This window comes from Chrysoperla carnea, chromosome X (assembly GCF_905475395.1).
Source record: "Chrysoperla carnea chromosome X, inChrCarn1.1, whole genome shotgun sequence".
Taxonomy (NCBI): domain Eukaryota; kingdom Metazoa; phylum Arthropoda; class Insecta; order Neuroptera; family Chrysopidae; genus Chrysoperla; species Chrysoperla carnea.
In genome coordinates this window covers 20,069,309-20,096,340 of record NC_058342.1, presented here as the reverse complement: position 1 = coordinate 20,096,340, position 27,032 = coordinate 20,069,309, and the positions used below count along the sequence as shown (strand labels likewise).

The following is a 27,032-nucleotide window of genomic DNA, read 5'->3' as shown; positions in this document are numbered from 1 at the left end:
GCAAATGTCGAAAGCTAAATAATTAAGCAAAATTTTTCATTTTCGATATTTTGAAAATTACGCCAGATATCGAAAAATTTATTCTTACTTTTCGAATTACATCGTCAAGTTATAATATAATGCATCATCAAAATTGAAAAAGATATTGAGTAAATACTCCCTGAAATTTTAGGGCAAACACATTTTCTAAATAGTCTTGACGGATATTGAGAAGTAAAGGCCAAAGGTAAAGTTAGATTATAATACATGAAAGAAGCAACGCCATAAGCACCCGTGCCTTAAATGAGTGTTATCTCAGCTAACCGAACACCAAAAATCGATTACTTTTCTTTTCTCAACAGAAATGGCGTCAGTTGATTTTCCTTTGTTTTTAGATTTTAGTTAAAAATGTTTTATTAGGTTTCGTAACTAAATCCGTATGTTAACTAGAAAAGAAACTTATCCAATATTCATTGTTAAAATATATTTATCTTTAACAATTAGGTTATGTTTGCTAACAAAACTAGGCTCTTTTGACAGACATTCACGGATATCTACACAAATATATCATATTCCCTTCAATTATTATATTACAAACATGTTATATTTTATGTCATGTGTTTCATGCTTTTGTTGATGGTTGTATGAAGGATCCGTAATAACATATGAAATTTCATTAATAATTCTGTGAAAATTATATTTACAATAATACACTTTTAATCTTGAATATTTCAGCACAAATGGTTTATTATTTAAATTTAACACAAAAACTTCAGTTAGAACTTTTATTTGAATTTTTTTATTTAGTGCATATTTTTTTTTGTAATTTGTCAAAAACTGATTGAAGCCCCCAACTACACCCCAAAAATGGGAAGTTTTTACAACCTCATAAAATCAATTGTGCAAAATTTCAAAGATGCATTAAATTTCTCTTTTTGGATATTTAGTTTAATTGTACTTTATGCAAAGTGTCTTAGATCACAGTCGAAGCAACTTCAACCTTAACTCTTAAATATAGGTTTGAGACAAAAAAAATCAAAGACAATGACAATTTTTCATTTCGGGAATGATCTTTGAAATCTCATTACAAACTATTATACTAGAAAATATTGATGTTTGTCATTCGGATTTGCCAAGTTAACTTGGTTATTAAAAGTAATCGACGTAGGTAAAAAAATATCCTTTACCGAAACGGAACCATTATCTTTTACCCACGGATTTATGAATATATTTATACTGAGTACAAAATTTTAATTTATGCATCTGAATATCTCGTCAGAGGCGTCACTTATTAAAAAATGACCTTAACAAAAAAAAAAGTAAAGTTTGATGGTACTCATTATGTTCTGAACTCAGATTTGACCTTTTTATTCGGATTTTTTTAATAGCCAATTTAGATCCTAAAAGGTAAAAGATAAATTAACACTTTAAATTACAAGGTTGATCCTCATAAAAAGTAATATTTTTCATCTAAACCATTTTTCCGTCAGCTTTCGGAGGTAATTCGACTTAAAAAATATGTCATTATTGCATTTAATCGAAAGAAAAATACTTTTGCTCAAAGTTTTCAAGGGCGTTAGTGGACATTCGCCTGTGTCTATGACTGTGACCAACAATCATCGTAAACTTTAAGTTTATTTTCTATCGATTAAGAAGAAGAATCTAAATTTGCTACTAAAACAACCCGAAGAATTAGTTCCAATCAGATGTTAGAACATGATGACCCCACCAAACTGTACAATTTTTGTACAGGTCACTTTTTAATAGGTGGCGCTTCTGATATTCAGATGCATAAATTAAAATTGACCACTATGGATAGAGAGCGTCACAGTCTGAGTTCTGCTGGATTCTAGTTGCTGGTTGGCTCAAACTATCTACACATATTTCTTCTTTTAGAAAATAAAAGAATTAAACCAGATCGTAAATATCTGCTATTTTCCTACATAGTAGACAAAAAGTAAGTGATTCGAACATTAATACAACCGAAGAATTTTATTTGTACCTATGTTATAGATTTACCGGTTGTTCCATTGAAATTTTAAATAAAATAAAATAGAGGTAGCATTCAATTTATTAAAAATTCCTATAAAAAATGAAAATTATGAAAATTTGGTAAAACTCCAAAGAAGAATTAGCTTAAAATACATAAATTTTATTTAGCGATTGCTTTGCGTTTTCCCCAATTTTTGCCTGGAAAAGAGTTCAACTGTAGACAATTAACTTTTTTTTTCGCAGACAATTAACTTTTTTACATTTAGGTATTTAATTTAAATTCATTAAACTGTGAAGGTTAAATTCATAAAACTATGTAGATTGAGTTGAATTTAAGAACTATGATACTAATTTTATTTTAATATATTCTTATAGTTAATTCAACTTTAGTAAAGGAGCTGACATGCATTTTACGTATAAATCCTAATTTGGTGAGTTGATAAGATAAAATTTTTATTTCCTTTCCATTTTACTTGGAAATCTGGTATTCTTGAGATTTTTTCTCTTGGGCTGCAGGAAAGGCTTTAATTCAATTTTTTTAATCTTTTTCTAACTGCGTGTTATTGAATCGATACCAAATTGAATAGATTACAACGTGACCAGGCAGCATTTTTAATATAAGCACATTTTTTAATTTTTATCCGATCGCATGACTCATTATGGTTCATTTGCTCGATAACACTCAGTTACAAATGTATTTAATTTAACTGCTTTCAGAATATCAACCTACAAATCATCAAGCGATTCAAATTTTTAAATAAATGAATATCAGATTTTAAGTTTTAAACATTAGTAAATCAACTCTAGATTCCCCAATAAATTCGTTAAAGAAAGTTTGTATTCTCCAATAGATTGATACAATAGGGGATACTTTCGGTAGTGAAAAATAAATTATGAAATTTGAAAAAAGGTTAAAATTTATGTAAAAATATACTTAAATATTCTGATTTCGAGTCATAAAAGCACATTTTTCTTTTATAATATTAAAATTAAAAATCGTAATTGAATGTGACCTAAAACGCGGACAAGCCCTGATGTGATGTCATATCGGTATGAGACATAGACCATCAGTTAGCTCAGTGTAGACAGCTGGGTGTAATATATCCATAGATAATAAATATTTATATGTACTATAATTAATTGTCTATAAAGATATCTGTCAAACTTATCCGTGTTACATCGTATAATGATACAGATATTACGTCACCAAGTTGGACGCCCGCGTTTTTGACAGTTTACAAAAGGTTTAAAATTTAATTTAAGTTTTTTTCAAGAAAGCATATGTATTTTTCCGAAATAAATTTTTGATGGCTTTTTATTAGCAAAATCAACATTTTGAAGTACTTTTTCAAATATAGTAGAATTGTTTTGATTAGATAATACCGACCTAGGTGACATTTTACCAAAAAGAAACAAAAACGAATAATGTTTGTTGAAAAAACAAATATCGAACAATCCTGTACATAAAGTTTTTTTTATAGAAAATTGTCATTGAAATAGGTTTTTCCGAAAATGGTTTTCACGTGGATTATATGTGAAGTATATTTTTATTTTGTAGTGTTTTTATACCATGTATATGAAATATACCAAGGTATACTAAGTTTAGTCCCAAGTTTGTAACGCTTAAAAATATTGATACTATGAACAAAATTTTGGTATAGGTGTTCATAAAATCACCCGATCAGTCCATTTCCGGTTGTCTGTTTGTCTGTTGTCTGCCCGTCTGTCATCACGATTACTCAAAAAGATATATCAAGCTGAATTTTTTATAGCGTGCTTGAGGCGTAAAAAGTAAGGTCGAGTTGGTAAATGATCAACATAAATCAATCGAGTCTTGGGTCCGTAGGCCCCATCTTGCAAGCGGTTAAAGAGAGAACAAAAGTTTAAATGTAAAAAATGTTTCTTATAAAAAAATTACCTTGTTTCTTATAAAAAAAAATTAAACTTTTGTTTGAAACATTTTTTCGTAAACATCACTGTTTACCCGTGAGGGCGCAAATTAGGCGTAAATTCTATGTATGTATTATATGGGATTATCAGTTATGTATGTGTGGCATGTATGGGTATATGTGTCTTGTGAGTAAGAAATACTATCTATACATTGTATTTCAACAATTAACCCAGTCAATTATTTGTTTTCACTTGTTTTTCTTTTATTTAATGTATATACACCACGAAAATGTTTACCTGTTTTTTCTCACACACATATATATATCGAAAAAAAGTAAAAAAAGTATATTTTCTTCTTTATTTTTATTTTTTATATTTTATTGTTCATAAATATCTATCTGAAAATATCTTTCTGGGTACAACTTTTAAGCTTTTACTTTCATGTATAAATGTGTAGGTATTATTAGGGTATCACAAAAAAAAATCCAAGGTCTTCAAGTATTCTGGACAGCAACGGGTATTGATTTTCAGTCATAAGAGTTTTGTTAAATAATACCCCAAAACATTATAATTTTGTGGGTGAAAATTTAGTTTTCACTTTCCGCAAGTCATTGTTTTCAATTATCGTTTTTATTAACAAACAAGTGAAAACAAATAATTGACTAAGTTAAGTGTTAAAATACCATGTATAAATAGTGTTAATTACACTGTCACATTAAGCATACATACATGTCACACATACATAACAAATATAACTGATATTACCATATAATACATACTATAAAATTTTTGCCTTATTTGCGCCCTCAAGGATAAATAGTGATGTTTACGAAAAAATGTATCAAACAAAAGTTGTTTTGTTTTTAATAAGGAACATTTTTTACATTTAAACTTTTGTTCTATGTCTAACGGTTTGCAAGTTGGGAGCTACGGACCCAAAACCCAATTGACCTATGATGCTCATTTACGAAATCGACTTCACTTTTTACGCTATAATACGCTGTAAAAATTTCATCTTGATATCTTTTTTGTTTTTTGAGTTATCGTGTTGACAGATGGACGGACGGACGGACAACCGAAAATGGACTAATAAGGTGATTCTATGAACACCTATACCAAAATTTTGTGCGTAGCATCAATATTTTTAAGCGTTATAAACTTTGGACTAGACTTAGTATACCTTGCATATTACATATGTGCATGGTGTAATAACCTGTCTTAAACTGATCACAAGTAATTGTCAAATATTAACAAAATTAATTTTTGCAATCTCTTAATTTAAGTCTTTTGAGCTGAAATTTCGCATTTCATTTACCACAAAATATTTCTTGTCTATTAAATCTAGTGATTTGGGTTTTGTGGAATTCTGTACCTTCTCGCACATTATCGTTCAGATTTGTTTGCTGGTTGGGAGGTAACTGTCAATTTGCATTTTTTGTCAAAATTTTATGTTTTATCATTTAAAAAAATGAGTTGTAAAAGTTAACAGAGATAATTTAAAGTAAGTACAATGAAATTTGTTTGTTATGTCATAACAAATATCCTGATCCAACTAAATGGAATGTACGCACATATTGGGTTGACTATTAAATCAGAAGTATGTCTTTTTTAAACAAATACTATACAATTAACTCAAACAGCAAAAACTTAAAGTAGCTATTAAATTAAATTCCTTAAAGAATCAAACAAGTTTTTGATTTCACAAATTAATACCTTAAATTTTCAGAAAATTATTTTGTAAATAAAAAAGTAAGCGCTCTCTTTATAATAACGATAGAAAAGCGCAAGGAAAAATGTTCTAAGGATAAAACCAATAATTTACAATATATAATTATTATATATTATTCATTAAAAACATCAGAGCTTTTGAATTTGATGGAGTATCTTTGAGTTCTAGTATGATAAATATTTTTTTACTCCGACTACTGCTACTATGTTTTTTTTTGCAAAATGGATCTAAACAATATGTGTAATGCGAAGAAATCGCTTCTTGCGCTATACCGATATGTTTGGCGATTTAACAATAAACGACAACTTTTTGACGTTTAGTTTAAATTTAAATAAAAATTTTTATTTAATCATTTTATAATTAATCAATCATAGCGGCAAATACCCCATTATAATATGGGGTATAATATAGCACAGCACATTTGCGAGAACAACTTGTATATACACAAAATTTTAAAGATTAGAACCATTAGAAACAAATCTTAATATTTCTAATGTTTCTTCACACTTAGCACCATGTGGAGTAAAACGTGACCATGTCTAGGTCATGATATCAACATTTCTATTTTAAATTTTTAACATACAGATGTAGGGTCTGGCGCAGTATTTGACAGTAATTTCAGAACGATTGGATATTTTAGAGGCTGTTTTCAAAGTAATATATTACAACCCGAAAATTTCTATTGTTAGAAAATAATAGAATAAAAGTGCAAAAATTATTTTGTTACGACATTCGGAAAAACAAGATGCCAAGATTTTGTTTGGCACGTCATAATGATTAATGATTCATTTCAAGTAACTCCAAATAATTCTTTAAATGGTTCATTAAGTGAATCTTTGATTCATTTAAAGAGTCATTGATTCATTTTAACTTTACTTCCATCCCTTGGACAATGAGGTCTTTGGCGACGAAGCTCACTGCGTTAACAATTGCGCTAAAGCTTGACTCTCCGGATATTCACGTCCTCGCATCACAGAAAAAATGTTCTGTGATGTCAAAATAGAAAAAAAACCAAATTAATCGATTAGGGGTGGGAGGCGGTTAGCCTGTAGAAAATTTCATGGTTTAAATTTTAAAGTTCACAATTTTTAGCATACGTTTCATGAGCTTTCACGTCGAAAGCAAAAAAAAACAGAATCTTCCTAACATATATGGAAGACACACGGTGTTTTGCGGGTAGTTTTGTTATTTTCGAATTGGGTAAATCTAAATTTTTCGAAATGTTCTGTTAATTAGACTTTATTACGCGTCAAATAGCATCATTAATAAAGCTTGAAAGGAAGTGAAAAGAATATTTTAAGGTTGTTTTTCCTATTTTCGGTGAGTTATGATTTAGATATAAATAAATATGTAGAAATGATAAATGTTCAAACATATTATAGCCTATGTCCCCTATAAACTATCATTTCGTATTTCACGTCAGTTTTATTTTCGCGATACAAAGGACTCTATTTTATTTCCTAAGAAGACTCTATCTCTAAACTGGAAATCATTAACATTAGTTTAGGCATGAAATCAGACAGGCAGAGTTCCTTTCACATTTATAATATATCCTCAAGGAATATTCATCAATTTTAAACTTGCTTTGTTACTACAATTTCCCCAATCCCTCTCAAATGAAAATTCAGCACTATGTAAACTTTGTAAAAAAAGGCTTTACTTTGAAAACAGTATCTCCAATTTTAGCCCTTCAGAAATAACTTTAAAATAATACGCCTGACTCTAGAACTAAAAGAAACTGTGCCATTTCGCAAACATTTATGCTTTTTATTTTAAATAAGCATTTAAAAAATTATTTTGTTTTGCATTGAAATTTTTTAGATTTTTTGCTGCGAAAATATTTTATAAAAAAAGATAGTTATTCATCAAAGGTTAATAATAGTTATTAGACTGATAATATTGTTTTTAGGTTTGAAATTTTAATAATTTACGAAAATACTTTGTAGCGAAAATATTTTACAAAAAAAATATTATTAATAATTAACGGTTTATAATAGTTTTTAGACTGATAATATTTTGAGGTTTGAAATTTTAATAATTTACGTTTTTTACTTGACTGACATGTTCTGATAGCATATAAATGACATGTTAATAATAGAACTATGACGCTCATCTTTATCTATATCGCAGCCTAGCTCGCTATCAACGTTTTTTACAAAAAGAGCCAAAAATTATATACCATTTTTTACACAATGTATATATGAAATATATGAAGGTATACTAAGTTTATTCCCAAGTTTGTAAAAATATTGATGCTACGAACAAAACGAACAAAATTTTTGTATTGGTAATTATAAAAACCATTTCCAGTTGCCCGTTCATCTTTCCGTCCGTCTGTCTGTCTGTGGACACGATAATTAAAAAACGAAAAAAGACATCAAGCTGAAATACTTAGAGCGTGTTAAAGAAGTAAAAAGTGAGGTCGAGTTCGGAAATGAGCAACATAGGTCAATTAGGTATTATGAACTGTTCTTTATAAAAAAATAAACAACTTTTGTTCGAAACATTTTTTCGCAAACATCACTTTTTATCCGGGAGCGCCCATATTACGTTAGAGCATTATACATTTATTGTATAAAGTATACACTTATTGTATGTATGTGTTTTTTTGTTTATATCCACTGAGGCAGTGAGAAGAAAGATACTCTTATTACTTTGTGTGTAAGACTCACTATCTTTCTTTACTTTCTTTAATCAAGCCTGTCTATACATGGCATTTCAACAATTAACTATGTCAATTGTTTGTTTTCACATGTTTATAGAATGATAATAAAATTTGTTTGCATTCATCTTGAATATTGTCACGCAGACACCCGATAGGAACGAAGAACCTGTAGATGTATACTACATATTCAATCATAGACACAAATTAATTAACGACATTCGAGAGTAATTAAAAAAAATGACCCTTCCAAAATAAATGAAAGCGCTGGATTAATCACAGAATAGTAATATGTGACTCTGGACACAGTATTTTCTAATTTGTAACCAACAGGTTTCAGCAATAAAATTAATTTAAAGAAAGTTTCGTGCTTGTAAAAATCTTACACTTTTTCAGGCTAACAATCAGTCATCATACAACGTGGGATAAGAAACTTCGTTTCAAAAGATATCAATTCGAGTAAATGACAATTGAGTCATGGGCTACCGAGTTTGGAATTGATTTCTTAAGGTGTTTGTTTCCCTGCAGTATTGTAAAAAAGTTTTGGTTTATTGCACGGTACATACATATAAACCAAATACATGCTTTGCAGTCAAATAATGTGCTATTTATAGATTTACAATACCACGCAACTACAAAAATATATAATATATTGTGTGCAAGTGCTGCTTATAAATTTGATAATATATGATATCTCTTTTCAATCATCAATACTGTAACTATAGTCGTCTCTGTTCATCAAATGATGGATCTTCGATGAACTCAAAATTAAATTAAAATTTTTTTGTTATATCATCAACCTTTTATTTTTATGGTATTAAATATTTTAGATAGTTTATAATCACAATCTATAGATTTTTTGATAAAGAAATATCCAATTGAAAAGAATAACCTATATATATATATATTTTTTTTTTTTAGCTAACTTTGAACGATAAAATAATAATAAAAAGCCCAATGACCTAGGAATGTTTTGTGATTTTTGGAAACTTTGCTAATCAAGAAATGTATTTGGAAAGTTTTATTGAAATCCCTAATATTATTCAATTCTTGTATATCTCCTTAACCGGTAATTTTGGAATAAATTTCTTAGCTCTAACCATGGCTTTGGTAAAAGCTGGAACACCAAGTTTTGATTTATAAGATTTGGTAATATTTTAACAAGGATTGTAATACGAAAGGTTAATTTCCTATTTTGGATCAACACTGTTATATTGTCAGACTTGACAATTCCTACTCTGGATAAGTATAGGTTTATCCCTACTCTGCTTTTCGAGTAAAGAAGAGAGTTTTAGTGTTCCAACATAACCAAACCTAACTTTATCTAAATTGAACTAGCATGACGTACAGACTAAGGAAATAATAAAATACGTCCTATTAATTGGTATATATAAGTGTTAATTTTTATGTTATTTATTAGGTATCTTATCATAGCATTTGTTTTTGTTGGTAGCATACAGTACTAATGAATCATATTTTAAATATTTCATTCAATAATTATTATTTTGAATAATATTAAAAATAAAATATAAATTAAGTAACCAAGTTTTTATTATAAAATTTGTATTCATTTGTTTACACTATGCTTGTTAGTTTCAAAAAAGAATAGTGAATAATATTAATTGTTGCCTTTTTATTAAAAAAAAAAGTTTTTAATTTAATTTTGTTTGCTGTTGTAAGTAAATGTTTTTTTAAAAATATATTAAATTATTTTTTAATTAAGTTTAACCCGACAGCATTCGCGTTAAGAGCATTTAACTCTTGCTCGATTTAAAACATAAATAACTTTTATTTTTCATACGGTATATGTGATTGTTATAATAATCCCAAAATTAGGAAGGATGCGATGGTTCACTTCCAGGAAAGCCAAAATCTATATATTGGTGTTTTTTCCAAAAATTGTTTTTTATTATTTATGTAAAATGCAGATTAATAAAAAAAAATTCATTTTAACATTAATGATTATAGACGAGTTCACTCAAAGAGAAATAAAGCATCCAGCCTCTATTATGCCGGCTCAGTGCTTTATAGACCAAGAGCTGGTCGCCACCTTGACGAACGTACTCGCCAATTTTTTTAAAGAATTCCAGGTAATATATATTAAAACACATGTAAACGGCAGACGTTTGAAAGAATATATATATTTTTTTAATTTACAATTTTAAAAATAAACGAGGTATTCTTGCAACCGCGCTGCCCCAAGCAGAAGTACGTTTTGATACTTAACTATAATTAAATCAATCGTACAAAAAAATTTAGCTTTGTGGCGAGTACCTTAGTCAAGGTGGCGACCAGCTCTTTGGCTATTACCGTTTGAGCTACTTTGTACAATCCGTTCATAACTTTGAATCATGCATTTTTTTCGAATATAAAGTGAAAACTTCATAATTTTTGTTCTCCTCTTATTAATTCCTATTGAACGCGCCATTATTTTACAGATTTTCAAACTTGACCTTGGGTCAACGAACCTTGAATAAAGAAAGTAATAAATAATTTATGATATTAGGTTTTTTGGATGTTTGTACAAACATCATTTATTACATTATTTTTTTATAGTTAAATAATCCATTTTATTTGAAAATAAATTCCAGTTAATTACGTCAAAAAATGTGAATTTTATTTTTTAATTTCAGTACTTAAAAATGAAATACTTACCGAAACTATTAATTCTGTATTATATCATTTCAAAAACAAATGGAGATGATGATATAAACGAGAATTTTGAACAATACCCGGAAGCAAAAAATTTAAAATCAGAATATGATTTCATTATTGTGGGCGGAGGAAGTGCCGGATGTGCTTTGGCGAATCGTTTAAGTGAAATATCTGCATGGGATATACTTTTAATAGAGGCGGGTGGTGCTGAAGATAAAAAACGTATGGATATTCCTGGAAAAGCAGCCGCAAATCAACGATCATCGTTTGATTGGAATTTCGAAACGGAACCTTCCGATGTAGCTAGTTTAAGTTTAATAAATAGATCAAATTTAGTTTCACGTGGCAAAGTAATCGGTGGTTCGAGTACGTTGAATTATATGGTGTATAATCGGGGTGCTCCTGCAGATTACGATCGTTGGGAATATTTTTACGGCAATCCTGGATGGTCATTTAAAAATGTGCATAAGTATTTTAAGAAATTAGAAGACTATGTTGGAATTGATACTAAAATCTTACCTGGTTATTTTGGGAAGAATGGTCCAGTGCATGCTGAATATATCTACTATCGAAGTAATCTCAGTTACGCATACATAAATGCTTCACAAGAAGCTGGTATCCCAGTGACACTAATAAATGGACCAAACCAAACTGGCATAGGACGTACACCGATGACCGTAAAAACGGGATACCGACTAAGTTCCAACAGAGCATATTTAGTACCTATCCGACGGGAAAATCTTCATTTGAAACTAAATTGCGAAGTTACGAAAGTATTATTTAAGAATACCACAGCCATTGGTGTGGATTTTTCCTGTCCGGAAAAAAACTATACAATATACACAAAAAAGGAAGTAATTTTATCAGCAGGAGCCATAAAATCTCCACAACTTTTAATGCTGTCTGGTATTGGCCACAGAGAACATTTAGAAGAATTTGGAATTCCGTTAATCCAAGATTTACCTGTGGGAGACAATTTAATGGATCATGTCGCTATGATGGGCTTACAATTTACAATCAATCAACCACTATTCCCTCAAGACGATTTTGATAACCAAGAAGAATTGTTTGCCAATAAGAAAACAGGTCCATTAGTTAAATTTCCCTCTGAAGCGATCACATTTTCACATGAGTCAGGAGGAACTCAATCCAATGAGGAAATTCTTCTTTCCTCAACTTTTAATGAATTACTTTGTGGAAATTTTCACTTAAGCAATGAAACTTGTGCAGATGTTTTTGATTTAAGCGCAGTGAATCGAGCATTTAATATATTTCCATTTTTATTAAAACCAAAAAGTAGGGGTTATATTCGTTTGCGTAGTAATAATCCATTTGCTGATCCTATTATAGATCTTAAATATTTAACGGAACAAGAGGATGTCGAACAATTATTACTTGGAGTTAAAGAAGGTCTAAAAGTGGCTCAACAACCATCTTTGAAACCATTTAATCCCACTTTAAGCAAAAACAATATTCAGGCTTGCCAACAATATGATTTTGAATCGGATGAATACTGGAAATGCCAGATACGTCATTTATCAACAACTATTTACCATGTATGTGGAGCATGCAAAATGGCTCCTAGAAATCAATCTGGGGTTGTTGATGCTCACTTGCGTGTGCATGGTGTGGCAGGATTACGTGTTGTTGATTCGAGTATTATGCCTGAAGTTGTATCTGCACATTTAAATGGTCCAACAATTATGATCGCAGAAAAAGCAGCTGATTTGATTAAAAAAGCTTGGAACGATGATGAAGATAATGTAAATTACGCGAGTGGAAATGGGCATAATTATAATAATATGTTTGGGAATATGATGAACGTCAATCAAATTATTTTAAACGGCTTGAAAAAATATAATGGATAACTAAATTTTTGAAAGTTGCGTAATATAACGTTATTTTCAATTTTAAGGCGGCTAATAAATGATGAACGAGTATTAACAAAACCTTATAAATATATATATTATAAGAAAACCGTACAATAAAAGTAAAAAATATTACAAAAACCCAAAAAAAAACAAAAAAAAACGAGGAATTTATCTGTGTGTACATTTGAATTTGTTTTGAAAACAGACTGCACTCCCCAAACATTGTTAAAAAAATAATTATAAAATACTGATAATAATTATTATAATTTATATAATTATTTTTTATTATCTCTGTGTGTACTTTTTGTATTTTTTTCTTACTGGAAATATATTATTATTATTACAGTCGATAAATCAGATTCTGTAAGTCGTAGTTAGTAAAATATAATCGAGCCTTTCTTAGAACTTTTAGCAATTAAATTCTCTGTATCTCGAGCTACTATTTAAGTCGAAATTTTGTGTATTTTCCTTGAGGTTCCAGTTATCGAAGTTCCGCTGTATTATTATTTTAAATACAAACTCTTTTAAAAGTAGTCTGCGATCATAGTACACTTTCAAAGATTTCTATGAAATTTTTTAAATAAACTGTAAGTATTCAAATGCACAACAGTTGAAATGAAAAAAGAACCTTTTGAAAACTCTATTTTATTAAAAATTGTTACACCATTAGTAATAAAATCTCAATGATGTAATTTTTCTAAATCTTCAAAATTAGTTTTTATATGCAGGCTGGGCCATTTTTGTCTATACACCTAAATATCTCGTTTTATAGTTATCTTATCAAAAAAAAACTTAAACAAAAGTTGCAGTGTTAGACTAGTTCTTCGGGTTTCTTTAATAGCCAATGATTCCCATAAAAAAACTACCAATCAATACTTGTATTATTTTTTTATAAATTAGGATTTTTTTTTAATTTTTCGTTAAAGCTACCTGCAACCTTCCAACTTCCTATCTTTTGTAGTTTTGGAGAAAATAGACACCGAAGTTTTGTATTAATTTGCGCCCTCGCCGGTAAGCAGTGATGTTTACGTAAAAATGTTTCAAACAAAGGTTATTTATTTTTTCATAAGGAACATTTCCTACAGACCCAAGACCTTTGTTGCTCATCTACGAACTCAACCTCACTTTTTGCGCCCTGAGCATGTTATAAAGCTTGATATCTCTTTTCGTTTTTCAGTTTCCGTGTTCGCAGGCAGAAGAAAAGGCATACGGAAATTTGTCCGTAGCATCAATATTTTTAATATTGATATATATTACATATATTCCGGTATAATAATCAAGCCTTTTACCCTTGATCGTACGTCCTTAAAAATTCGATTTTTCCATGACTAAGCTTCTTAGCGCAGAAAGAATTTCACCGTTAACATTATTCTACTATCTTTGCGCTATAAAATACCATTTTCAGTTTAAAAAAATTTATGTGAAAACGCATCTTATTGCCCTGTATTCTTTAAGGTGATTGTAAACCTTCAGTATTGTAAACAAGTTTTGATTTATTGCACAGTACATACATACAAACAAAATACATGCTTTGTAGTCGAGTAATGAGTTATTTGTGGCTTTACAATACCACGCAACCACAAAAATATATAATATATTGTGTGCAAGTGCTGCTTATAAATTTAATAATATAGATATCTCTCTTCAATCATCAATACTATAGTCGGCTCTGTTCATTAAATGGTGGATCTTCGATGAACTAAAATTAAATTACAATTTTGTTGTTTGATCATCGACAACCTTATATTTTTATGGTTTTATTATAAACTACAAGATTGTCTGAATATTTTAGATAGTTTTTAATCACACTCTCTAGATTTTTTGATAAAGAATTATCCACTTGAAAAGGATAACCTATATGAACGATAAAATAATAATAAAAAGCCCGGTGACCTAGGAATTTTTTGTGATTTTTGGAAATTTTGTTAATCAAAAAATGTATTTATAAAATTTTATTTAAATCCCTAGTATTCTTCAATCTTTGTATATCTCCTTAACTTGTAAATAAATAATCAACATAGAAGAATGTTTTCTCAGCATGATATTCGAATAATAAATATCATTGACTTTAAAAAATTAATTCAATATTCTTTTTACATTATTCATTTTCTCTGCATGCATTTAATGAAAGTATTTTTCACGGATATTCAATTGATTGGTAAAGAACAAATTATAATTCTCAATTGACTCATTATTTATGCTATGCATAATGTGAGAATAATTCAAAAAAGATGGAAACTCAGTAAAGACGTTGTCATATTAATGATTCATCATATAATCTTACCAGAGATATGAGTATTAGTAGACAATAACACGGGCTTAAGATTCATCAAAAATCTCAATACATCCTTGTTTCTATACCCTGTGCATACAAAATATATCATAGTATTTTAAGTTTAGTACTAAGTATGTAACGCTTAGAAATATTGATGGTTAGGTTAGGTTAGAGTGGCTGTCCTGGTAAAGATGGTTGGCTCATCCCCAGCCACTACTCCATGAACCATTTGGAGCTGTTTAAGAACAGCAGGAGCGCTTTGACGTCGGCGGACTCCAAATCGGAGAGGTCGTTAAAGAGAGGCTGGCTGAAGTAAGTCCATCTCCTCATGACAAGAGCTGGGCAGTGACAGAGAAGATGAGACATTGTCTCCTCCTCCTCACCACTGTGACAGCTCCTGCAGTAGTCGTGATACACTGTCAGGCCCAGGTGTTTAGCTAGAAATGTTGATACTACGAATAAAATTTGGTGTGGATGTTCATAAAATCCTCGAATTAGTTTAGTTTCATTAGTTCGCCTGTCCGTGACAACTTAAAGACGAAAAGACACATCGAACACTTATTTTTATAGCGTGTATCTAAAAATTTCTCAGAAAAAAATGGTTGCGATTTTATTCTATACTAGCAGATACCCTCCCGCTTAGCTGGGCAATTTCTCCTTTTTAAAACAAAGACTGTCACGATACAGCCCTCACTTATCCTCCCTTTTGTTCAAAATTTTATGGATTTTAATTTTTCGGTGGGGAATTGTAACTTTTTATATGTCCACTCATTAAATTAACCTGATTTTTATACTTTTTGAATCAAAATTAGCTCATACCGCTTAAAAAAAAACGAAAATTTTTGTTTATCTCCACTTTCGATAAAACTCCCAAAAAGTAAAAAAGTCGGGTGCATTTATTGACTGGTCGAATAGTTTTTGCGATATGGACCAAGATCGATCCAAATATTGCGATATCTCAGAAACTCTACATCCAATCACTAAATTAACCTGAATTTTATACTTTTTGGATCAAAATTTCCGGTAAGAACTTTAAGTATATAGCTTCAAAACCATTTCATCAAATATTTCGTACAACGATTAAATATAGCTTCAGATTTTCGATTTATAAAGATGCATTCATATCATACCGCTTTGGAGGAGAATGATTATTTTTAGAATATTGTAAATATTGTATATTAAAAAGAATCTTGGTAACATACGTTGATCTATATTTGTCTATAAAATTATTAACATGCAGTTCCCATATACAAAATTCGAATCCCCTTTTGAGCCCCTTGGGGGATGAAATGGCAAAAATCCCGTCTTAGTGCTCATTTACGTTACTTAAGGAACGTGTGTACAAAATTTCAGGTTTTTAGACCTAGCGGTTTCAGCTATGCGTTGATCCATCAGTCAGCTTCCATTCTTATATAAACAGATAAATGTTTCCGTTAATTAATTTTACTTGTTTAATTCATTTAAAATAATACAAAGTAGAGTTTTTCAACAATTAATTCAATCAATTGTTAATTTTCATTTGAAAACATTATAAAGTCAAAGCAGTCGTATAAGATAAACAGTAATAATAATTTTATTATTGGTAAACTTAAATTATTGATTGATATTTTATTACATTATTTGTTTATATTTAATTATTAAGTAACAATATTTAATAACTAGCCGCTACCTGCAGACTTCGTTAAGCGATTTCGTTTATTTTAGAAACTAAAATTGTACTTCCCCACTTCTTACTTAGATGTTTCACCTTCGGCTTCAGAGCTTTGCTCCCTAAATAGTAAATGTATTAAGAATTATATACTGGTTGTTTGTTTAATTTACATATTATCGTAGTACATCTCCTACGAGTGTGCGAGAGTTCGTATGTATACATTAAGCAATACAAGAAAGAGGTGTTACAGACATGCTTTCTTGCTATGAGTTGAATGTAGCTTCGATACGCGTTGAGTTGTACACAGCACTCACAGCAGCAGTAGAACCATCGTAAGCCCACCTAAAGGGAATCGAAGCTACAACACTTGCAAGGAACATAACACCTCTTTCTTACACGAATTGGTTAACGCATTTGTCATACTCGAGAGAGATGCCTATGCCAAGATGTAAATTAAACGCATGGTATACCATCTTCCCTTCAAAGAACTGTTGAAAATAATGAAAGATTATCTGAACAGTCCTTTAAATTCACTTCATTTTACTCCTATAGGAATTGTATTTAAGGTGTCTCCAATTAATTCAAAACCGTTTCCGTTGTCTAGCCATGAAAATCTTGCAGACAGACAGACAGAGATACTTTTGCATTTAAAATACTAGTAAAACTGTAATTAGAAATGTTGATATAACGCATTTGTTTGCACTTCTTGTATGATTATGTGGTATAGTCCTTACGCGAGATACTCCTACGAATTTCATAGGAAGTCAAACCAGGATGATTAAACACAGGGATTTCGGAAGGTACTTAGGTCTCTAATTACGCTTATGTGCTAAGATTTTTCGTAAAGTGGTGAAAATAAAAATTCTTAACGATTTCATTGTTTAAGTACCTGTAACTCGGAAACTATCGATTATGGCGGCAAAAAAAACCGTTTTAGCCCCGAATATGAACCAAATTTTCACCATTTCCAGGGGTTTCTAGTTTAATTGGTTTTTACTATGTTACTTTTAACCCAAGCTAACATTTCCACCTAGGCGCTGCAAGTTTTTTCTCTAACAACTTTTGTCTCTACAATCGATAGTTTCCCAGTTACAGGGATTTAAACAATTAAATTGTTAATGACTTTTGTTTGCACCTCTTTATGAAAAATCTTCCATTTTTTCGTAATCAGCGACAAATCCAAAACCCTGTGTCTACTCAACCCTTTTACTTCCTACGAAAGTAGTTTGAAGTATTATGACTATCAATAAGATACTGAATGAAAGCTGTAAATTAACCGGAAGGAATATGATGCGTATATTGTAAGCAAAAAACGTATTTATTACACAAATTGATGATCTAGAAATTTGAAATTTTATTTAAATAATGAAATAAATTTTAAAAATCTAAACAGATCAGACTTTTTTTACATATCAAACCTATCGCAAATCCCATTTTCTAATAGATTAGACGCAACGCTTAATTTTTATTTTGTTTCATCATTTATTTCCTATATTTTTTAAGCCTCTCTTGAAATCTCATTTTCACTGGTTCGACTGTATTATTTTATAACACCAACAAAAAATATTACTAAAGTTTATGGCCATATAACTAATATAAATAAACAAATCTCTTTGTTAAAATAGTTAAATAAATTTACTTAAAATAAGTTTCATTTTACCACCCTAAAACTTAAATAGGATAGAATGAGTAAATGTGACGCCTTACCTAACTGATGATAATTCTAAAAGTTATAAAGGTATCTTTATTATAGTCCCTATAAATTTAGTATTAGTAAAATTAACTACCGTTAAGGGTATAAAAAATGGTTAAGTATGTGATTGAATACATTCAATAATGGTTCGAAAGGATTAAGGTCCAAAAGTACATATTTTATAAGATATAATCAAACCTGGATAAGCGAGAGTTCAAGGGAGCACAATGTCATTCTCGCTTATAGAGGTTTCTCACTAACCCGAGTTTCTCGCTAATGCAGCTATATGGGTAGCGTTTCTCTCTTATAGAGGTACGCAGCGTCACAACAAGTACAAATGTAGTAAATTGTAGCTATAGTTCCTACTAAAAATAATATTTAAATCAAGCTCAACTGTCGCTTATAGAGGTATAAGTAGTAGTCCCACTTACGGAGGTCCATGAAGGAAATACGACTCTCTCTTACAGAGGTTTCTGTTTCTCGCTAATAGAGGTTTTGGGAGCTTAAAATGACGGGTCCTGGCTATTACTCTCACTTATAGAGTTTTCTCACTTATCCAGTTCTCACATACCCAGGTTTGACTGTAATTTGAATAAAGGGCCACTGTACAAATTTGTCATGTTTTAAGCTGAGAATTCTGAAACCAATTTGTCGTTGAAATGCTAAAAACGAGAAATTATTATACAATATGAAACTGTTAATACAATTCCGGATTGTTTAAATTTACAAAATGGAAATTTCAAATTCGACTTGTTTTCGAAATGCTTGTTCTCTATTTATCCAAGCCTTCTCGTAGTTTTTTTCCAGTGTATTTCAGGTTTTTGCGTTCATGTACTGTTTGATTTCAAATGAAATTTGTATATTTAAACAAGGCTTACCTTTCCTTCGATAAGGTAAGGTTAAAATGGCTCTCAATATGAGAGACACTTATGGACCCATAAGGTCTGTCGTGATACCTGAAGATAGCGCTTATTTATCCCCAACCAAAACACAAGGAACCTTTTGGAGCTGTTACAGAACATCATAGCTGAAGTGTCGCAATCTTCTCATGCAAAAGATGAGAAATCATATAGAAGGCGAGTCATTTCCTCTTATTTCTCCTTATTTTGACTTGTTTCATATGTTTAACCAGAGCATTTTGCTATATAGTAGATAGTAGAATATGGTAGGCATAGCCTAATACTAAATGGCGATCCAGTGAGCGACTATCTTACTTCCTGTATTAGTTTGGCCTATATAATTATCTTTATCTGCTATATGCAAAACTAACTTGTACAAATGATAACTATTGGTTGAAAAAAAATTACTAATTTCATCTAACTCTTTCCACCAGACCAACCTGACAGAAGCAAAAACATGTTATTTCATTTACACTTATTTGACTCGATGTACATAAGTAGCCTCTTTTATAGATTGAATTTAACCTCATGATAACTTTTGTCCCATATATGGGACAAAATATTTTACAACGGTTGAGCCCAATTGACAGATGGAAAGATTTTTGTTTTTCTTAAATCTTTAGTTAAAAATTAAAACTGTCCGATAATTTAAAAGTTTAAAAATAAAATTTACTTAATAGTTTTTCAAGATTTACCGAACATGGCAAAAAAAATGTCACAGTTTGTGATTTTTCGTCATCTAAAATAAAAAATGAATGTCCCATATGTGGGATAAAATTTATCAAGTGATGTAAAAATGATCTAAATGACTGGATATCATGATGATGAGTTTTACTTATCTGTTTAATTTCATGTATCAAGTACGGAAGCCTGAATATCTCACTGTCAATTTATGAGAAAGTGACGCGACACTAGCTTATTTTTTAAATGTGTACTACCCACAAGAATAAAACCAATTTTTAAAATAGTCACTAGTTCACTTTCAACAAGTGCACTTGTGACTTATGGCATTATGGAAACGAACTTTGAAGGTGTAGGTATTTTGTCATGTGCAAATTTCTAATTAAACGTCATAAAAAACAGTAAATAATACTTTTAAACGTTAGAAATTAGAAATGTGCAGATACAAAAGAAAAACATCAACAATTAAAGTATTATATTTATTAAATAATATTAAAGAAAATTTTGAACTACATAAGACAAATTATAAACATTATCATATTATTATTAAACCCGGGCGTACAACTATCAATAATTCCAGACAGTTTCGGAAGTGTCTAATTAAAGGATAGTCATCACCGACTGACATCTTCAAAAAAGTTCGTTTCCATAATACCACAAGTCACAAGTGCACTTGTTGAAAGTGAACTAGTGACTATTTTAAAAATTGGTTTTATACCTTTGGGTAGTCCACATTTAAAAAATAAGCTAGTGAAGCGCTAATTTTTCATAAATTGACAGTGAGACGTTCAGGCTTCCGTAATCAAGCAAATAAAAAACTTATAAGGCACAGCTGTGTTTTTTTCAGAATATATATCCCCTCTTTGTTTTGAGTTACTTTATTTTTTTAATTAAGTTACTTCACCAGCATATACAAAATACTTTTGAATACTTCTGACTATTTTCTACGGATCTTCAAAATCAATGTAAAATAATAGATTTGAATACAAAAACAAATTCTTTGATAAAAAGTTTTTCGACTCGAAATCGGATTATTCACATCTATCTGAGCAAAAGAATGAAAACTTTATATGAAACAATGAATCAAAATGAAATACTCATGATAATTCTTCACTCTTCTTGTTTCTGTACTGTTCTGTTGGTGAGGCCAGGCCAATGTTTTTAATAAACTTTGTACTTACATTTACATTTTTATGTAAATATAACAACTGTAGACATTTATATTCAACGATTTCATATTTTGCTATATAATTTTATAAGTATATTTATTGTGTATTTTATAATATATATTACTTGTTGACATTCATTGGCGTCTTTCAGCATATTTTTACAATAGGGTATTCTACTATTTTTGAAAAAGTACTTCAAAATGTTGATTTTGCCAATAAAAAGCCACCAAAAATTTATTTCGAAAAAGTACACACGCTTTCTTGAAAAAAACTTAAATTGAATTTTAAACCTTTTTTAAACTGTCAAAAAAACGGGCATCCAATTTGGTGACGTAATATCGGTATCATTACACGAAATAACACAAATAAGTTTGACAGATATATTCATAGACTAATTATAATAAATATAAATATTTATTATCTATGGATACATTATACCCAGCTGTCTACACCATTGGAAAAACACTTGACTAGAAATATCTTCAAAAATAGGCAAAATTTGAAAGAAATTATAATCAAAATTAGTATATTTTTCATAGTAACATGCAAATAAAAATTAAATAAATTTTTTTATGCTTAGGATTCCTGTATTAAATGCTGATATCTAATCGCTGGAAATTATAGATGTAAATCGGCAATATGGGTTTATTTCATAGACTCTGATCACTTGAATCTAGGGTTTGCGTTTCGGTCACTATTTTAGGGACATACTCTATCAAATCTAAGAATAAAAATGGAGCTTTCTAATGACTTTTACTTTTTTAGTCTTTTTAGTCTTTCACATTTTCAGTACTCGGAAGCATGCTCGCGTGTCCTCATATTGGGTTTTATGTACTTTTCTAAATAATTATTAATTAATCAATCGATAATATTTAGATGGGTAGTTTGATAGAGATATTTGAAATCAAGTGTTTTTGGGGGTAACAAACTCCTACAGTCGTCCCCAGAAAGTGTTTCCACTGTGGCAACACTTTTTAAGTCCTTAAGGACATGCAGTTTGAGAAGAATCAGGAGAGGTAAAATTTGTAGGTCTAAAGTTGCGTTTAACACATGTCCTTATTGCGTGTATTTTATTCCTCGAAAAGTCATTCCACTGAAAAATGGAAACCAATGAATGACATTGCTCACACGCCTAAATCTGACGACATACTTCTCATCCTACTTCTCTATAGGTAATTATGTCCATATAATATCCCTAAAATACTTCTACAACTCTCGTAACTTTGTTGTACTCAAAAATTTGAATTTATCTTCTTTAAGGGAATATGCAAGAGTTGAATAATACTAGGGATTTCAATAAAAATTTATAACTACATTTTTTGATTAACAAAAATCACAATATATTCCTAGGTCATCGGGCTTTTTATTATTATTTTATCGTTTAAAGTTGGCTGAAAAAATGATGAATCATAAAGGTTTTTCTTGTCATATAGGTTATCCTATCTATTTCAAAAAATCTAGTGTGATAAAAAACTATCTTGTAGTTTATAATAATACCATAAAAATATAAGGTTATCGATGATAAAGCAGTAATTTTACTTAAAAAACAGTGTTACAGAAGTTTGCTTATGATAGTTTGACTAAATTGACGAAACGCTGATAAATGTAGGTAGTAATTTAAGTAACCAAAAATAATGATTCATAGATAAAAAATAATTAAAAAATATTTTTATCGGTTTCTGTCATTCTTGAATAGAAGACAAAATGATGATTTGCATTAATAATTCATATTTTAAGAATAAATTTTATACTGATTCTATGTAACTCTGTTTTTGATTTTTAAATCCACCCTTCGTTTGTGAAAGGAATAGAAAATGAATAAAATATCAAATTGAATAGTTCTAGTATATTTTTCTATACCACCCACTTCAAAAAATCCATTTTAAAAAACAACACACTTGAAAAGGCAGTAATTCAAGAGGGTGCCAAAATACTTGATTAATTAACAAAGAAGATTGAAATTAAACGTGTAAAGAAACTACTGGGTGACAGTCCGATTTTAAACCAGGCATTGAATTATTCATCAGAAAAGTTGAGAAACACTGTATCTACACCACAATGAATTATACACCCCTGGCTTTAATTAATTGTGCAAAGTTATATTTTAATCTATTAGAGGCAGTCGTATTATACGAAACCAATAATTTGTGTTGGAGGGTAAAACCCTCTTGTTGTTCTATAAATGACTAATAGACCATATTTTTAACTAAGCAAATTAATCTTCTTTTAAACATTGCCTTGTAATCTATCTACCCGGCCAAAAATATCGGTTTTACGAAGTTCATAATTTTCATGTAGAGTTGTAAAATAGAGGACAGGAATGAAAGAAAACTTTCATCATTGTCATTCCATGGGTAAAATTTTTATGAACATTGAGGATCGGGGTTCGATTTCCGGCTACTGTGTAATTTTTTCCTTTATATCTTTTGGTATAAATGAAAAGGCGTTAATCCATTAAAGTATACAGTCTTGCCCTCGTATGTTAAGAAAATTTGTTAATTAGGCAAAAGCTATTAAAAATACCTTGAATGAAGGACTTTGACTTATATAAAACAAGTGAAAACAAAAAATTAACTGAGTTGAAACTAATTGTTGAAATACCATGTATAGACAGTGTTGATTACTCTATCACATTACACATAGATACATGTCACACATACATAACTGATATTCCTATATAATACATACTATACAATAAACATAAATTTTTGTGCTATCTCTAACGGTTTAGAAGATGGGTCCCACGGACCCAAACCCAACTGACCTATATTGCTCATTTACGAACTCGACCTCATTTTTTACGTTCTGAGTACGCTGTTAAAGCTCACTCAGAACTCATCTTGATATCTTTTTTCGTTTTTAAGTAATCGTGTTCACAGATGGACGGACGGGTGGGCGGACAACCGAAAATGGACTAATTGGGTGATTTTATGAATATCTATGCCAAAATTTCAATATTTTTAAGCGTTCAAAACTTGGGACTAAACTTAGTATACCTTGACACATATTACATACATACATAGTATAATAGTACACCAAATTTAATTGAAATTTACGTTTTGTTTCATAATTAAAATCTTGCTTGCGTGCCTCAATGGGACAGGAAAGATTATTCGGACTTGCTTTTCTTAACATCTGGAAATCGATGATATTATCAACTCTTTCGCGAAAAAAACGAAAGCTTGAATTTTTTATTTGAGTAAAGAACCGTAATAAAATTATTTAATGTAAAATGTATACTGGCGTTTAATTTAAAGTTGTAAAAGTTTCATCAAAATTGGTTCAGTAGTTTTGAGTCTAAATGTGACACTGTGATGTGTAAACAAACGCACGTTTACATTTGTAATTTTTTTGATCGAACAAACTTACCTTTTACAGTTTTATTAATTTAGAAACATAATGTACAAAATCTTGGTCAGGGCGTCATATTTTTTGTAAACATCTCCTTTGTAGGAATGCACTATATCGATCAGTTCCTACTTTGATTCGCATTTGGCCGATTTTCGAGTGCTGTGCCGTGCCCATCGCTTTTTTGAGGGCTGCATCCGCGCCTAATTTTAGAAACAATGGATTGCCAAAATTAACAAGTGATTAGTCAAAAATAGATATAATTTGAAAAATTGAAAATTTGAGTCTGGAGATCAGCTTCGCGTGACTTTATCTTCTTAATTCAGGGCACAAAATAATCAAGCATGTAGGATGCTAGACATTTAGAAAATGAGACGCCAATGAAATTAGTCATAGCTATATGTATAATACATAAATATTATTACGAGTACATTTTATATACCCCTTTTACGAATTACAACAGGTAACATATTCTATATCAACTATTCATAACACAATAAGTAATTCTCATAGTTCTTAAAGATTATATCTAATTTTGAGGTGAATCGTTGCCTTCTTTAAACACAATAACACATTCAGTCATATTCCTATCTTACATTAACTACCTTTTTGCTGCTAAAAGGATATATACCGGATGGTCCAATTGGATAGCTCTTGTTACTGTAAGAAATAAAGCCAGAAAAAGGTCAAAAGTTTGCAATTCTATGAATAGCTGAATGTAAGTATTTTTGAAAGCAGAGATTTTTATATAGAAAACCTTTTTTTTCGTAAACCTTATAATAAAAACGTTTTCCATATGTAGCCAACTTAAGAAGAGCACCCTGTATACGAATGCTTTCTAAAAGAAAATAATTTAACATTCTTTGGATTTCAATTTGAAGCATTTATGTTGGGTATATTGTACAAATTCTATACTTTCATTTATATACAGACTGTTTAGAAAATAACTTTTTTTTAAACCATCTCCGATATTTCAAGCGTAATATTAAAACTAAAAGTAGAGTCGCCATTTTATTTTTTTACTTTAAATTGAAATCCAAAGAATGTTAAATTATTTTCTTTTAGAAAGTATATGCATACAGAGTGCTCTTCTTAAGTTGGCTACATATGAAAAACTTTTTTATTATAAGGCTTACGAAAAAAATTATTCTTTATAAAAATCTCTGCTTTCAAAAATACTAACATTCAGCTATTCACTTTTGTAATCGAATGTACAAGTTGCCCACAAATTGAAAAAGTTCGATAGGAATATTAATGGTTGTTTAGAAATGTAGACCATTTAGAACAGATAATAAGGGAAATCAAAAATCACTCTCGAGATATGTAGGAGTGTATTTAAAGAATTTTGTATAATAACAATTACATGTATGGAACGCGAAGGTGGATACGTTGAGGCAAAAACGTACTGAAGATAACTGTTTTTATTTACGTAAACACAAATAATAATTATAACGTAATATATGAAAATGTTTCAAATTAGCAAATAAACATTTTTATTACGATGACTGCTTAATTTGGACAACAGGTAACGTGTTTTATAACTAGACTTTGCAAAATTTAATTTCAAATTAAAATGGTCAAAATTTTCCCATCATTAACAATTCATTCCTAAGCAGTTCATATTCAGTTCGTTTTTGCTTCAAAGTATACACCTTCGTGTTCCATACATGTAATTGTTCTTTTACAAAATTGTTTAAATACTCTGCTACATATCTCGGAAGAGATTTCTTTAACCGTTTCCCTTATTATCTGTTCAAAATAGTCTACATTTATAAACGACCATTAACATTCCGAACTTTTTCAATTCGTGGCCACTCTGTAATTCGATGTGAAAAGTGATTAGTTGAATGTTTATATTTTTGAAAGCAGAGATTTTTGTAAAGAATTACTTTTGTTTGTAAGCTTTATTCACAGTATGTAGCCAAGTTAAGTAGCACCCTGTATCACTTGGAAAAATATAATTAAATGTTCATAAATGCTTCTAATATTTGTAAAATATATAATTTTATGGTATTTTCATAATTTTCATAAATTTTTAACAAATTATCTTGGCTAATATTTATATAGGTATATATTACTTCTACATTTAAACTGCAATATATTATGCGGGTTTTTTATTCGACTGCAAAGGACGAGTTATGTTTTTTTATCTGTATGTAGGTATTACGAGTAAATAGGTATATATGTTAAGATTCTTCTTTTTCTTTTGCATACTTACATAGTGCATAGACATATACATATTTACCTTCTTTATTCCTAAGAATCTGGCTATTGGTATTCGCTGCGTGCATGAGTTTTATTTCAGACAGTTCCCATACATATATATAAACAATTAAATCTTTGTATTGTGCATATCCTTAACATTCAAAATTTAATTCGTCAGCACTCACGTCAATAATTTAGTAACCTTTAAACCCGTGATAAGCGACTTGATCATGAGCTCTGGACATCAAAATTTCGAGCGTAATATTCTTTAATATACTGAGTAAGAATTTAAATAAGTGAGTAATTTTAGAACAAAATCAATTATAATCATAA

The 27,032-nt window shown here is 29.8% G+C and overlaps 1 protein-coding gene across 1 annotated transcript; it reads left to right on the top strand.

Annotated features, from left to right (window-relative positions):
- Positions 1–9,794: 9,794 nt before the first annotated feature.
- LOC123302131 (glucose dehydrogenase [FAD, quinone]-like) lies at positions 9,795–12,982 on the top strand. The gene is made up of 2 exons (XM_044884934.1): positions 9,795–9,927; positions 10,886–12,982. Exon 2 carries the CDS (start codon positions 10,895–10,897, stop codon positions 12,773–12,775), a length of 1,881 nt encoding a protein of 626 aa, XP_044740869.1. The 5' UTR covers positions 9,795–9,927; positions 10,886–10,894; the 3' UTR covers positions 12,776–12,982.
- Positions 12,983–27,032: the final 14,050 nt, after the last annotated feature.